The sequence below is a fragment of the Herpailurus yagouaroundi genome, unplaced genomic scaffold (genome assembly GCF_014898765.1).
Source record: "Herpailurus yagouaroundi ecotype Mexico unplaced genomic scaffold, PumYag 161, whole genome shotgun sequence".
NCBI lineage: Eukaryota > Metazoa > Chordata > Mammalia > Carnivora > Felidae > Herpailurus > Herpailurus yagouaroundi.
The window spans coordinates 1,638,134-1,653,836 of NW_024412402.1; the positions used below are offsets into that span (position 1 = coordinate 1,638,134).

Consider the following 15,703-nt stretch of genomic DNA (forward strand, 5'->3'; position numbering starts at 1 on the left):
ATTGATATTTTTACAGATAAATTATCTAGATAAAGGTTAGAATAGTAGCCAAAGAAATTCTTTGAGAACACCTATATTTAAATTTATTTTCTCAGTACTAATTTACATGACTATTTTGGTGTGGACATTTCATATTTTAAACCATATTTATTGAAAATAGAACATACCTATAGAAAACTACATGAGTACAAGGCCTAATGAAATAGAAGTATTTAAGGCAAACATTCTTATAACAACTACCAGCATCATCATTCTTTGAGCTCTTCTTTATTTTCTGGCAGCACCAGAAATATGCATATTAATATTAATATGCTGACAGCACCTTTATTTTCAGGCATAACTGAAAGCCTGCGTAGGACTCATTTCTACAGAAAACAAGGTATTGTAGCAAATAAGCATGGAAAACACCATAAAGGTGTCATTTTTTTTTTTTTTTTGAAAAATTTTTTTTTCAACGTTTATTTATTTTTGGGACAGAGAGAGACAGAGCATGAACGGGGGAGGGGCAGAGAGAGAGGGAGACACAGAATCGGAAACAGGCTCCAGGCTCTGAGCCATCAGCCCAGAGCCTGACGCGGGGCTCGAACTCACGGACCACGAGATCGTGACCTGGCTGAAGTCGGACGCTTAACCGACTGCGCCACCCAGGCGCCCCAAGGTGTCATTTTATGCAATCAAGATATGAGCTATTTGTATTACAAATTATTCCATCCTAATGACTTTGGAATGTGAGATTGAGTTCTTTATTGTGATTAGATTTTTACTTTTCTATTATTTTGTGTTAAAAAGTTGATTTACATAACAAACAAAATGACTTCTATTAAGAGTTCTGTTTCACTCTCTGCACAGTTCTTGTTCTTGTTCATGGGTAACAACGCCTTATGTTTCCAAAAATGTTAATAATGATTTCTTTTGAAGATTTCTGTTTTTTCCCTTTGGTTTATTAGTTTTAGGTTCCAACTTTTAAGTTAAAGGATTTCCTCAAGCATTTGGTGGTCTTTGGTTATTCTTTCATATTTGAGTAAGGATGATTAGAAATGACAAGTGTGTAGAAGAAGTTATTAACTGGTGGGTTCACTGAAGACACAGGGGGAGCTTAGCAACCCACCATTGCTTTGGCGGCTGCCTAAATGCCATTACGTCCCGGTCTTTCTCTTAGGCCAGTTTTCCTAGAGATCTAGAGATGACCGTTCAGTGTTTTTTGCCTGAAGTGTATATGTAGCCGGTTGCTTTAGCTTTAGAAGAGTGACTGTGAGAGCTGAGACCCTCATTTGTTGTGTATAGACACTTAAAAGAAATTAAGAACAATTTTTAAAACTGTGATAAGATTCAGGGGTGGCTGGGTGGCTCAGTCAGTTAAGCGACTGACTTCAGCTCAGGTAGTGACCTCATCCTTTGTGAGTTTGAGCCCCTTATCGGGTTCTCTGCTGTCAGTGAGGAGAACGCTTGGGATCCTCTGTCACACCACCCTCTCTGCCCCTCCCCTGCTTATTTTGTCTCTAAATAAATAAATAAATAAATAAATAAATAAATAAATAAAAAAATTGTGGTAAGATAAAAATGAAATTTGCCACTGAAACCATTTCTGGGTGTATCATCATCGTTCTGTGGCATTAAGTACATTTGCATCATTGTGCTACCAGTCAGTCTCCCAGAGATGTTTTCATCTTACTAAACAGAAACTCTACACCCATTAAACAGGAACTCCCCATTTTCTCCTCACCCTGGCCTCCAGCACCTCTGATTTTGACTACCCTAAGTATCTCAGATAAATGGATTCATCCGGGATTTTTTCTTTTGTGACTGTCTGATTTCACTTACCATAATGTCCTCCAACTTCATCCACATGGGAACATTGTCAGAGTTCCCTTTGTTTTGAGGGCTCAGTATTATCCAGTATTCCTGGATGGACACATGGGTGGTTTCCACCTTTTGGATATTAGGAATAATGTTGTTATGAATGTGGGTATGTAAACATCTCTTTCAGATGCTGCTTTCAATTCTTCCTTGCATATCCAGAAATAGAAGTATTGGGTCATATGGTCATTCTATTTTGAATTTTTTGTGGATGTGTATGTATTTTTAAATAGCCTCCCTTTATAAAGCTTCACCCTCCACCGTATCTAGTGACCTTAGGTTGGGGGAGGAGATTCTCCAGTTCACAGCCCCACTTCCCCAACCACTTTCTGTCTGGGGAGTGGGCATGTGTTGGGGGTAGTCATCAGGCTATGCGGGTTTAAAAAATAATTTGAAGGTGCAAACACTCTACATGTCAGCTTTGAACCTACTTTCTGTTGTCCACGCTAAAGCTCTGCCCCCACCACCATCCAGTGTATACCTATGCGCACTCTAGGTAAATGCGTCAAAAAACTAATTCACTGAAGGCCAATTCACTTAAAATGATTTATTGCAAATAACTTTTTTTTCAATTCTTTTAGTTTTCATTTTGCCTTCATAGCAAATTCAGTTCGACAGTGCTTCAGCTCGCTGCTGCAGCAGCAACTGAGTCTGAGGGGCCGGAAAAAAGGGAAAACCTAGAGGGATAGTAGAATATAGAATAATCATTTTTTTTATTCCTAGGTTGGTACTCTGCAGAGGAATATTTGATTTTTGGGCAAATCTTTCAGCTCCCTGGGCCGAAATACGCAAAAAGGGGGATCACAACTGTAACTCAGATTGAGCACGTGTGCCCGTGTGTGCGTGCCTACGCGCACGCTCGCTCACGCTTTGCCAAGGTAAACCCGGGGCAAGCGTGTATTAACAGCCAAAAAGTGTTAAGCGTGTGACGTCACCATAGTAACAGCAACCGTGCGCATGCGTCCATTTAAAGGGCCGGCGTGCTCCAGGCGTCGCTAGCCCCGCCTTATTCCTCAGACCGCTCCGCCCTGCGGAATCCAAGTCGCCAATCACCGCCCACTTTTTCCTTGCAGTCCAAGGCGCGTGCCCCGGTTTCAAAAGCTCGGGGGCGGGCTCTGGGTTTCGCGCACGCGCCGTCTCCCTCTCCCCCACGCTGGTTCCGCGTCTCCTCGGAACCGTGCCTCCGCCTGGCCTGAGGTGTCTCGTGTGTGGGGGCAGTCTGGGCTGTCGCCGCCGCCGCGATGGGCAAAACTGCCGACTGTCGGGGCCCGGAAGGCCAGCCCGACCCGGTGCGGAGCTTCAACCGTTGGAAGAAGAAACACAGCCACAAGCAGAGCCAAAAGAAGCAGTTGAGGAAGCAGCTGAAGAAGCCCGAGTGGCAGGTGGAGCGCGAGAGTATCAGCCGCCTCATGCAGAACTACGAGAAGGTGGGACGGGGGCGCGGGGTGGGCGGGACGCGGGGCTGGGGGGGTAGCTGCGGCGACCGGCCACCTATCCCGGGGGCTCGCCGTCGGTCCACCGGGCTGCAGAAGGGAGGCGGCGAGAGGGGCCCGGAGGAGGCCCCACGGGGGGTCACCTGGGTGCCGCAGACCCGGCCAGTGGACCGTCCGGGCCGCTCTTCTGCGCGTCACGCCGTTCCTGATGAAGTGATGGGAATGCACTTCGGAGTAAGGAGATGAGTAGTGAAACAGTGACTCTAATACTCACAGTAATACCCACCACGGTGGTGGGAATCATGACATCTAGATTTGGAGCCGCTACCCCATCCATAATAATACCAGTTATTTACCTGGAACTGAGGTACGGGTCGTACTCCTGTTGTACAGATGAGAACAGTGAGGCTCTGAGAAGATAAGGAGTCTGTTTTTTTTTTTTTAATCTAAAACAATTTTTTTATTAAAACAAATTTTTAATGTTTATTTTTGAGAGAGAGAAAGAGAGACACAGAGTGTGAGAGGGGGAGGGGCAGAGAGAGACGGAGACCCAGAATCCGAAGCAGGCTCCGTGCTCTGAGCTGTCGGCACGGAGCCCGATGCGAGGCTCGAACCCACGGACTGTGAACCCCGAGATCATGACCTGAGCCCAAGTCAGAGGCTCAAGCGACTGAGCCCCCCAGGTACCTGGGTAAGGAACCTGTTTTAAGCTCCCATGTTAGTTGGTGGTGTGCGATTGGGACCTAGACCCATGTCTTTCCAGTTCCAGAGCTTTTCCTTTTTTTAAAAAAAAAATTTTTTTTTTAACGTTTATTTATTTTTGAGACAGAGAGAGACAGAGCACGAGCAGGGGAGGGTCAGAGAGAGGGAGACACAGAATCTGAAACAGGGTGCAGTCTCTGAGCGGTCAGCCCAGAGCCCGACGCGGGGCTCGACCTCACGGGCCGTGAGATCATGACCTGAGCCGAAGTCGGACGCTTAACCGACTGAGCCACCCAGGCGCCCCAGAGGTTTTCCTTTTAACCGTCATGCCAGGTCTGCATCCTGCATCATTGGTCTTAGTTCATCTCGTTTTCTCTCCTTAGGTTCGTGACCCCATCCAAGAATTGACTTAGGGAAAGTTGGATTCCGGGTCTGTTTCTGGCACCTGCCACCCCACGTTGTTGTTGATGTCCCCAGATGAGTATCCCTGTGGTTCCCATTTTGACCTCTTGTCCTCACTGTGCCACCCCCCCCCCCGCACTGTCAGTACCCCTTCTTCTCTTCCGCACCCCTAAATCCCTTCTTTTGGCCTTCACCCGCCTCACTCACCCTCTCAGTGATTGCCCCCTTCTAGTGAGGTATAATCAGGGGTTTAATATGTGGGACCTTTCTGGAATTATGGTCATCAAGTGTCATGCTGGTATAACTTTCCTTTAAGCGACCCTTAGGTCAACGGTAAGATTAGATAGATAAACTCTACCTTTGTCTGGGTTAAGGTAAATGGTAATTGGATCCTGGCTTTTGACCACCAGACGAGTGGCTTTGGGCAGGTTATTCTTCCCCTTTCTTGTCTTTAGAAGGCATAGTAATATCTATAAGTTGTTGTGAGGAGTTAGTAAGAATGCATGTGAAGTGTTCTGCATGATGCCCGATACATATAAATGTATTCGCTGTTAAATTATTACTACTATTGCTGATACACAGCGCTTCAAGAAACCACTGTAAACTACCATTAGATGGCATTTTAGAGTCTTGATCTAACTAGAATTGCTTAGGGGGTATATAGTCTCAGCCTTTCTTTATCCTCTTCCCTGCTGTGTAATCCCAGGGGTTATTCCTGGGGACTGGGGACTCCTTCTTGTATTCCATCCACAGCTCTTCTGAGTTCATATTCTTTTTTTCTGACCGTGCTGGATGTTTTTACCTGAGTGTCGTAGGATCGCTTAAAAACACAAGTCCAAAACTGAGCTCATTATCTTTTATTTCTAAATTCACAGTCCTGTGTATTTGTTCCCTATTTGCCACTCTAACAAATTATTTTCTCATAGTTCTGGAAGCCATAAGTCTGAAATCCAGTTCACTGGCCTGAAATCAAGGTATCAGCAGGGCCATACTCCCTCTGGAGGCTCTCAGGGAAAATCCCACTTCTTTTTTTTTGTTTTTTTTTTAATGTTCATTTATTTCTGAGATAGTTGGAGACAGAGTGTGAGTGGGGGAGGGGCAGAGAGAGAGAGGGAGACACAGAATCTGAAACAGGCTCTAGGCTCTGAGCTGTCAGCACAAAGCCTGACATAGGGCTTGAACTCATGGACTGCAAGATCATGGCGTGAGCCGAAGTTGGACGCCCAAACAACTGGGCCACCCAGACGGCCCAGAAAATCCCACCTCTTGCTTCTAGTTTCTGGTGGCTGTTTGTATTCCTTGGCTTGTGGTTGCGTTCAGTCTGTGCTTTGGATAGCTTCCCTTCTGTCCTGTGTCAAATCTACTTCTAACCATTTTATTTTTATTTATTTATTTAAAGTTTATTTATTTATTTTGAGAGAGAAAGGGAGTGATTGGGGGAGGGGCAGAGAGAGAGGGAGAGAAAATATCCCAGGCAGCCTTCACACACTGTCCCTGTGGAGCCCAACGCCTTGTTCAGTCTTATGAACCATGAGATCATGACCTGAGTCTAAATCAAGAGTCAAATGCTTAACCCACTGAACCACCCAGGCGTCCCTTATTTATTATTTTTATTTTATTTTATTGTTCTGTATTTTATTTTATTTTTTTAACGTTTTATTTTTGAGACAGAGGGAGAGAGACAGAGCATGAACGGGGGAGGGTCAGAGAAAGAGGGAGACACAGAATCGGAAGCAGGTCCCAGGCTCTGAGCCATCAGCCCAGAGCCGGATGCGGGGCTCGAACTCACGGACCGCGAGATCGTGACCTGAGCTGAAGTTGGACGTTTAACCGACTGAGCCACCCAGGTGCCCCTTATTGTTCTTTAAAAAATATTTATTTTGAGAGAGCGAGAGAGCAAACATGAGCATGGGAGGGACAGAGAGAGAGGAGAGAGAGAGAATCCCAAGCAGGCTCCGCACTGTCAGTGCAGAGCTGGACATGGGGCTCAGTCTCATGAGCCATGAGATCATGACCTGAGCCGAAACCAAGAGTCAGATGCTTAACCAACTAAGCTACCCAGGTGTCCCTGTTTTCATTTTATTTGAGAGAGAGAGAGAGAGAGAGAGCAAGCGTGAGCTTGCACGTGAGCAGGGAAGAGGGACAGAGGGAGGGAGACAGAATCTCGAGCAGCCTCCACACTGAGCACAGAACCCAACTCAGGGCTCGATCCCATGAGCCTGGCTCATGGCTGAGCCAAGGTCAAGAGTCAGATGCTCAACCGAGTGAGCCATCCAGGTGCCTTGTACTTCTGCACTTTTTAAATAAGGATACTTCTGATTGTGTTTAGGGCCCACTCAGATAATTGAAGATAATTGCCCATCTCAAGGTCTTTAATAACGATGTGCAACATCACTTTTGCCATCTAAGGTAATATTCACAGTTCTGGAGGTTAGCATATGGATATACTTGGGGGCTGTTGTTTAGCCCACCACATCCTAGCCCCACCGTGTAAGCAGACTGTCAAGCTAGAGACCTAGGAGTAATCCTAGACACTTCCCTCTCACCACTTGTACTTACATCCAGTCAGTCACACTGATAATTTCCTGGGCCTTTTAAATTTTTTAAACTGTTACTCTGTCCCCCCTGCTATGTCTTAGTTCAGGCCCCATCATCTCTTGTCTGGGTTACTACAGTAGTTATTGCTTATAATAGGGATTAGCAAGCTTTTTCTGTAAAGGACAGGATAGTAAATGATTTCAACTCTGCATGTCAGAAGGGTGGAACCACTCAACCCTGCCATTGTAATATAGAAGCTGCCATGGAAATAGTTAAACAGATGGGTATAGTTGTGTTCCTGCAAAACTTCAGTGAGGAAAACTGGTAGCTAATGGGGATTTGGCCCTTAGGCCTTATTCCCTTCTACTCTATCCTCCATATTGCTGACAGAATGATTCTTTCCAAGATGAAAATCCAGTCATCCTATTTTTGATAAAAACCCTTCCTTGACTCACAATTACTTTCAGGAAAATGGTCAAATACTTTATTAAAACATTTTTTTTAATGTTTATTTTTTTTTGAGAGAGACCGAGCATGAGTGGGGGAGGGGCAAAGAGAGAGGGAGACACAGAATCTGAAGCAGGCTCCAGGCTCCTAGCTTTGTCAGCACAGAGCCTGATGCGGGGCTTGAACCCACGAACTGAGAGCTCATGACCTGAGCCAAAGTCGGACGCTTAACTGACTGAGCCACCCTGGTGCCCCAATGGTCAAATACTTTAATGTGTCAACATGTTCTTCTCTAGTGGAAGCATAAGTCAACATGTTCTTCTCTAGTGGAAGCATAAGTTATTTGTGGTCAGGCAGACCTGGCTTAAATCTCACTCAGTTTGGGTATTGACTCGCCAGTTTCTTCATATTCCTGAGTCTCAGTTTCTTTCATTCAGCAGAGATCACTAAATGTTACAAGGCTCAAATGAGGTAGCCTGTGATAGGCATACGTGAAAGAACAATTTGTAGTTTTGTGAATTGGCCTTGGTCCTTGATGCTTCTTGTCCTGGTACTTGATGTTTCCACCATTTGCAGTGAGCACCCCCATTCTCTCACTCTAGGAATACTTGCCAGGACTTTAGGATTGAAACTTCTCTTCCCAACCTCCCCAGGTAGAGTTAGGGCTGCTGTCTGTAGCATTTTGTATATACTTTTGTTACAGTATTTATCACCCAGCTGTGATGATTGGTTTCTGTAACTTCTTCGTTAACTCTCCCACTAGACCATGAACTTCAAGGTCAGAAAGCATGGCTACACTCACCTTTTCGCTTCCCAGACACTGGTAGCACAATGCTTATCCTGGAATAGGTGCTCAGTGTTGACATGTTGTTTGGTGCATGAGGACCTTTTCCGGATTGCTTTATTCTAGCTGGTAACATCAGTCTATTCTTTTTGGTCTTTTGTTTTAATTATAATTACTAACATTTATGAAGCTTTTTACATGTTATTTTGCCATATCGTCACAGTAGACAACATCATGAGACTATTTACATTATATGGGTGAGAAGCTTTAAGGAAGAGCAAGATTAAATAATTTCTGTAAGGTTAAGTAGCTGGTAGTGAAAAACTTCTGACTCTGGTTAGTCTAGGACTGATGCCAGACTCCAAATCACTATACTTTACTGCATTGTACTGCATGGATGTTTAAATTCTAATCTTCTCACTAAATTGAAGGAGTAGATTTTTCCTGTAAGTATTGCCATGTTTTATTATTTTTTTTTACTCATAGAAATATTTTCTTAATATTTTGTCAAGAAGGAAATGCACTGTGAATCGAATACCAGGGCTAGCCGTAGTAGAATACCAGCAAAGCAGATTGTTACTGTCCAGGTAACTAAGGTTCAGACCCTCACTACAAGCTGCCTCAGATGATAACATTTGTGCATAAAACTTTTCTTACAGTGTGTTTACAATACAGGGGTGCTGCTAGGTAGTCTCTCTGGGAAAATACTGGACAATTTGATTCAGAAACATTTTTTTTTTTTTAATTTTTTTTTTCAACGTTTTTTATTTATTTTGGGACAGAGAGAGACAGAGCATGAACGGGGGAGGGGCAGAGAGAGAGGGAGACACAGAATCGGAAACAGGCTCCAGGCTCCGAGCCGTCAGCCCAGAGCCCGACGCGGGGCTCGAACTCACGGACCGCGAGATCGTGACCTGGTTGAAGTCGGAAGCCTAACCGACTGCGCCACCCAGGCGCCCCGATTCAGAAACATTTTGTAACAGTTTGACAAGGCACTTGTTGAGGCCTAGGTCGTAAAAGATGGGAAAAAATACATGTCTTTGTCTCTAGGGCAGAGAGTTGGTACCTATGTACAGTGCTGTGGAGTTAGAGTGGTGTAATTATGGGGACAGAAGTTGACTTATTCTGTCCCTGCCATTTCTGGCTAGGTGACTTAGAAGAATATGTTTACTCTGGGCATGCTCCCCTTCCTCCTCGTGGTTGCAGCCTCAGGCCCGGCTTGTGGAGCTGAGTGTGAGCTGGATTGCAGCCCCTATACCTCAGCCTTTGTAAATTTTTAAATTTTTTAATTTTTTTAAGTAGGCTTCATCCCCAGTGCGGAGCCCAACGTGGGGTCTGAACTTATGACCCTGAGATCAAGACTTGAGCTGAGGTCAAGAGTCAGACAGTTAACCGACTGAGCCACAGGTGCCTCTACATGCCTTTGTGTAGGGCGTGAACCGCCCAGCAGTTTGTGGTGGCTGTGAGTGGAGCAGCTTTGAATGATGTGTTCTCCAGATAGAAAAGGTGGGCAAGAACATTGTAGGTCAAGGGAGCAACACAAGGATATACAAAAAGATGTGAAAATAAGTGATGTTCTCTGAGGGGGAGATTCTCCTTGAAGTGTGGTGTGTGTTCCCAAGCTGGCTCCGGGAGAAGAGGGGCAGAGGTGGATTGACAATGGTTTTGGAGGCTGTAGTCGTTAGAATAATGGCCTCCTAAAGATGTCTGTAGCCTAATCCTGAAACCTGTGAGTAAGTTACATGGCAGGGAGTATCTGTAGAAGCTGGAAAAAGCAAGGATATGGATTCTCTCCAATAGTCACCACAAAGAATGGAGCCCAGCCATACACTGTAATTTTAGCTGTGTGAGATCCATTTTGGACTTCTGACTTTCAGAGTTACAAGTTAATAAATTCACGTTGGCTTAAGCCACTGTTAATGGGAATTTGTTTCAGCAACCATAGGAAGTACATACAGAGGCCATGTTTGGAGACTTTATTATTTTTTTTGTGTTTTACTTAAAAAATTTTTTAAAAAATGTTTATTTTTGAGACAGAGAGAGACAGAGCGCTAGCAGCGGATGGGCAGAGAGAGAGAGAGAGAGAGAGAGAGACAGAATATGAAGCAGGCTCCAGGCTCTGAGCCGTCAGCACAGAGCCTGATGTCAGGCTCGAACCCATGAACCATGAGATCATGACCTGAGCTTAACCAGGGTTAACCAACTGAGCTACCAAGGTGCCCCCATGTTTAGAGACTTTAACCAAAAATAGTAGGCAGTCTCTGGGGGCAAGTAGAGAGCATACCCAAAGGCTGTGGAGGCTGAGATCAGGTCAGAGACTGTTAGTATAGTGTAGGTCTTAGATCTTCTGACAGGCAAATGCCAAAGTGGGATTAAGTGAATTGGAGATTTTTTTTTTTTTTTAATTTTTTTTTCCAACGTTTATTTATTTTTGGGACAGAGAGAGACAGAGCATGAACGGGGGAGGGGCAGAGAGAGAGGGAGACACAGAATCGGAAACAGGCTCCAGGCTCCGAGCCATCAGCCCAGAGCCCGACGCGGGGCTCGAACTCCCGGACTGCGAGATCGTGACCTGGCTGAAGTCGGACGCTTAACCGACTGCGCCACCCAAGCGCCCCGGAGATTTTTTTTTTTTTTTAACATTTATTCATTTTTGAGAGACAGAGCGTGAGTGGGGGAGGGGCAGAGAGAGAGGGAGACACAGTTTTGAAGCAGGCTCCAGGCTCTGAGCTGTCAGCACAGAGCCTGATGTGGGGCTTGAACTCCTGGAACACGAGATCATGACCTGAGCGTCAAGTTGGACGCTTAACTGACTGAGCTACCCAGGTGCCCCCATGAATTGGAGATTTATTGGGGGGAAGTGTCTGTGCAAGTGAAAGAGAAGGAACAGAAATAGGGAAAGGAGGGAGTTGGAGGAGCCATAGGAAGAGACTCAGGCTGCAGCACAGTCTAAGAAAGCTTCTGTTGATGGGGTGTCCTAGAGCCACCGTAGCCCATTAAGGGAATCTCCTGTCCTGCAGGAATGGGTCTCTGGTCGTCCTGCTGCTAGGGAAGAATGGTGCTGTCAGTGGTAGATCTGGAGGACCGACCGCTGCTGGGGAGTCAGGACTGAGTGGCTTATCCCTAAGGCCACCCTGTAAGGGTGTGTGTTGGGGGTTCTGAGGGAGAGTTGGGGACTAAAGCTTGTTGAGAAAGGTTGGAGATCTTTGTTTCAGTTCCCCTGTTGTCACTGCTGCTGAATGACTCCATCTCTGCACCTGGGATTCTTTTAGACTTGCTTTGAAGCAGCTAGTGCTGTATAGGAACCCTGCATTCTAATGTAGTTTCTCCCCTATAGTCAATCAGAATTTGGGGTGGCTTGAGGCGGATTGCTTTTCTTGTCGTGACTGCAGTGGGTGGAGCATTCCAGGATGTTCTTACACTTACTTTCTTCTCCGGCTTTGAGGATGCGGAAGCATTATTTGCCTTTGTGAGAAACATGAGTAGTGAGAAGAGAGTTGCAAGAAGTATAGGAGGTAGTTGAGTGGTGTCCACCCTGCTTTTCCTTCCGCCCCCTCCAGCTTTCCCTGGAAAGCTGATGAGAAGTCTGGGACAAGTACTGTCACTGGAAAATTGTTTTCTGATTTCAGAAGACTGATACAGATTTCAGAGGGAGTGTGAACATTGGAAGACAGGAGTGATTTTTTAAGAAAAGAAACATCTGAAGGGAAGGGGAGAAAATGTTATTTTGTTTGTAGGATCCATAGCCGACTCTATGACTTCTAATTATTCCTTGGATTGTAACAGAGTTTTCTTTTTTTTTTTTTAATTTTTTTTTTCAACGTTTATTTATTTTTGGGACAGAGAGAGACAGAGCATGAACGGGGGAGGGGCAGAGAGAGAGGGAGACACAGAATCGGAAACAGGCTCCAGGCTCTGAGCCATCAGCCCAGAGCCCGACGCGGGGCTCGAACTCACGGACCGTGAGATCGTGACCTGGCTGAAGTCGGACGCTTAACCGACTGCGCCACCCAGGCGCCCCCAGAGTTTTCTTTTTAAAAAAATTTTTTTTAACGTTTATTTATTTTTGAGACAGAGAGAGACAGAGCATGAACAGGGGAGGGGCAGAGAGAGAGAGGGAGACACAGAATCTGAAACAGGCTCCAGGCTCTGAGCTGTCAGCACAGAGCCCGACGCGGGGCTCGAACTCACGAACCGTGAGATCATGACCTGAGCTGAAGTCGGATGCTTAACCGACCAAGCCACCCAGGCGCCCCTAACAGAGAGTTTTCTAGAACAGACTTGACAACCTTTTTCTGTAAAGGGCCAGATAGTCAATATTAGGCTTTGTGGGCCACATGACCTGTGTCACAACGGCATAGGCAACACGTAAATGAGTGGTTGTAGCTGTGCTCCAGGTTAACTGTTTGCAAAAACAAGAAGCAGGTGGATTGGGCCATAGTTTGACTCCGGTTCTAGTTCATGAGTCGAGTACAGATTTCCTTCTGTTTCTTTGACTTTTTTCTAAGAAAATGTTGTAAATGTTTATGGCTGATAAAGTGCTGGAACCGTTTTCATTTTTCCAGACTTTCCATTTAGGAGGGTTGACAGACTAGAGGGAGATGTGCAGCATTTCCTTGGAGTGGCCCGCTGTGCCCGGGCTGTGTCTCTGGTGGAGGATGAATGTGTGTTGCCCGTCTGGCTCCTTCTGTAGGCATTCTGTTCTTTGTGAAAACAGCTTTTTAGCTGATCGTACCACAAGTGCACATGTGGACTTCACCTAATTTTAATGCTGTGTTTGGGAGATTGACCTTCTAATTGGGAGGTCAGTTGACCTAATTTTAATGTTGTGTTTGGGAGATTGACCCCTTGATGGGACAAGATGTTCTAATGAACTTTTCTCTCTCTCATGTGAGTGTACTGATTATTCCTCTTTACTGTTCTCTGGAATGATTTGTGGGAATCAAGGCAATGTTTTAATACTTGTGTTTGCAGCATGTGAGAACAGAGACTAACCATATCTGGGCTGCTTTAAGAATCTTGGAGAAGATGATGTGTAGACTGTAAAATGAAATAAAAGCTGTCATCCCTTTACTGCCTGGAGTATAATTTAAATAAATGAACCTTACAAATGCAACTTTTCCCTTTTGTGAATCATGAATAATTTGGCAGTGTATTCCCAGATCTGAACAGGAGTTCCTGCTTTCAGCATCTGTAATAAAATAATTCTCCTGAGTAACCAAAATGAAATTCAGAAAATTGGGTTTATGCTAATGAAGAACATCAGTAATGAACATTTAGATAATGTAAAGTTAAAGGGCAAAATGTTACTTATTGTGGCTTCAAAGCATGACAGAGACATTTCCTCTGGTTATTGTTAAATAATGCCCCCTCCTTTACTATACCCCTGAATGAGGAGTTATCTGGTTGGATTTTGCATGCCATTAACTTATGGTTAAAACTTGAAAAGGTTTGTGATAACAAGATACATTTCTCCAATTAAGTTCAATCATTTCTCCAAAGTGTGTAAGTAGAAATATTCTCATTGTGCTCTGTGGCGTAGAGTCCCTTTGCTCCTTATTTCTTAAACTGATATTCCTTGAAGGATGGTCTGAAGGTAAAGTTTCTTCCTAAAATTGATGTGCTGTTGACCTACCATATTCTTAGAGGTGAAGGAAGGTGGTGGTGGTGATGGGTGTGTGTGTGTGTGTGTGTGTGTGTGTTGAATGAATGAGGTGTTTTTATTTTTAAACCAATTTAAATTGTTACAAGTTTATATTTTTGATTCATGATAACTTCCTTATGGTGTATTTCCTTCTAGAAGGAACATTGGTTTTTAATTAGTAGTGATGATTGAATTCAATCCTGTAGTACCAAGAATTAGCTGGATGGCACAATGTAGACAAAAAATGGTTTTGTTGTAAGACAAATGAATTATATAGTATGTTATTTTACCTTAGCTGAACAGTCTCCTTGTTCTTTTTTCAGATAAATGTAAATGAAATTACAAGATTTTCAGATTTCCCTTTGTCCAAAAAAACATTAAAAGGTAGGAGGATGGTAATCTTGGGACATGTTGTTGGATTTCTTGATGTTTTTTATAAACAGAAAAATATTTAGAGTATTTAACCTGAAAAAGATCATTTTGGCAAATAATTTTGATATCTTGAATCTTTAACACCAGGAAACAATATTAATTCATTTGAGTTTTACTGATGTGTCATTCTCATCTCCTTTCTGGACTGGTTAAAGAGCAGTAGTGAAAAAACAAGATGCCATAGCCTGTCAGGAATTAAAATAAAATCTAATTATGTTAGTTAAAATGAACAAGAAAACAAAAGGGATATCTTTTATATTAGTGTGTCAGGGCCACCAGAACAAAATCCCACAGACTGGGGGGCTTAGAAGAAATTAATATTCTCACAGTTATGGAGGCTGGAAGTCCAAAGATGGAGCTGTTGGCAGGTTTAGTTTCCTTTGAGAGCCATCATCGTGGAAGGGATTGTTCCAGAACTCTCTCCTTGGCTTGCAGATGACGACTCTCTTGTGCATCTTCATGTGGTTGTTCCTCTGGACAGTCATACCATTGGTATCTCTTTTGTGTCCAGATTTCCCCTTGTGAGGACACCAGTCACATCAGATCAAGGCTCATTTGAACTTAATCATCACTTCAAAGGCCCTCTTTTTTTTTTTTTTTTTTTAGTGTTTATTTTTGAGACAGAGAGACAGCATGAGCAGGGGAGGGGCAAAGAGAGAGAGGGAGACACAGAATCTGAAGCAGGCTCCAGGCTCTGAGCTGTCAGCACAGAGCCTGACATGGGGCTCGAACTCACAAACTGCAAGATCATGACCTGAACAAAGTTGGATGCTTAACCGACTAAGCCATCCAGGCACCCCAAAGGGCCTCTTTCTGAATACGGTCACAGTCAAAGGTACTGGGTGTTAGGCTTCAATGTAGGAATTTTAGGGGGCGCCGTTCAGTCCGTACTACTGTTTTGTAGGAGTTTTCTACACTATCACTTTCCTCCCTTCTACATGGCAGGTTTGCAAGAAGCCCAGTACCGTTTGGTAACTGAGATACAGAAGCAGACTATTGGATTGGCTTTGCAAGGGAAAGATGTTCTTGGAGCTGCCAAGACAGGATCTGGCAAGACTTTGGCTTTCCTTGTTCCAGTAAGTAGTTTATTCATACTGGGTCAGGTCCTCTATTACGTGATTTTATTTTACTTATTTATTAATTTAAAAAAAATGTTTGTTTTTGAAAGAGAGAGAGACAGAGTGTGGGTAGAGGAGGGGGAGAGAGACAGGGAGACACAGTTTTGAAGCAGGCTCCAGGCTCTGAGCTGTCAGCACAGAGCCCAATGCAGACCTTGAACCCACAGACCGTGAGATCATGACCTGATCATGATCAAAGTTGGATGTTCAACCGACTGAGGCACCTAGGTGCCCCTAAACCTTTTTTTAATGTTTATTTATTTATTTTGAGAGAGAGAGAGTGCACACAAGCAGGGGAGGGGCACAGAGAGAGAGAGAATCTGCACTGACAGCGCAGAGCCTGATG

The 15,703-nt window shown here is 44.4% G+C and overlaps 1 protein-coding gene across 1 annotated transcript in view; it reads left to right on the forward strand.

Annotated features, from left to right (window-relative positions):
* The first annotated feature begins 2,998 nt into the window (after positions 1-2,998).
* Positions 2,999-15,703, forward strand: part of DDX10 (DEAD-box helicase 10) — a 281,324-nt gene continuing 268,619 nt past the window's right edge. The window contains exons 1-3 of the mRNA XM_040482918.1: positions 2,999-3,284; positions 14,131-14,191; positions 15,185-15,315. Coding sequence (XP_040338852.1) covers positions 3,099-3,284; positions 14,131-14,191; positions 15,185-15,315 — 378 coding nt within the window. The 5' untranslated portion in view covers positions 2,999-3,098. The remainder of the gene's footprint in view (positions 3,285-14,130; positions 14,192-15,184; positions 15,316-15,703) is intronic.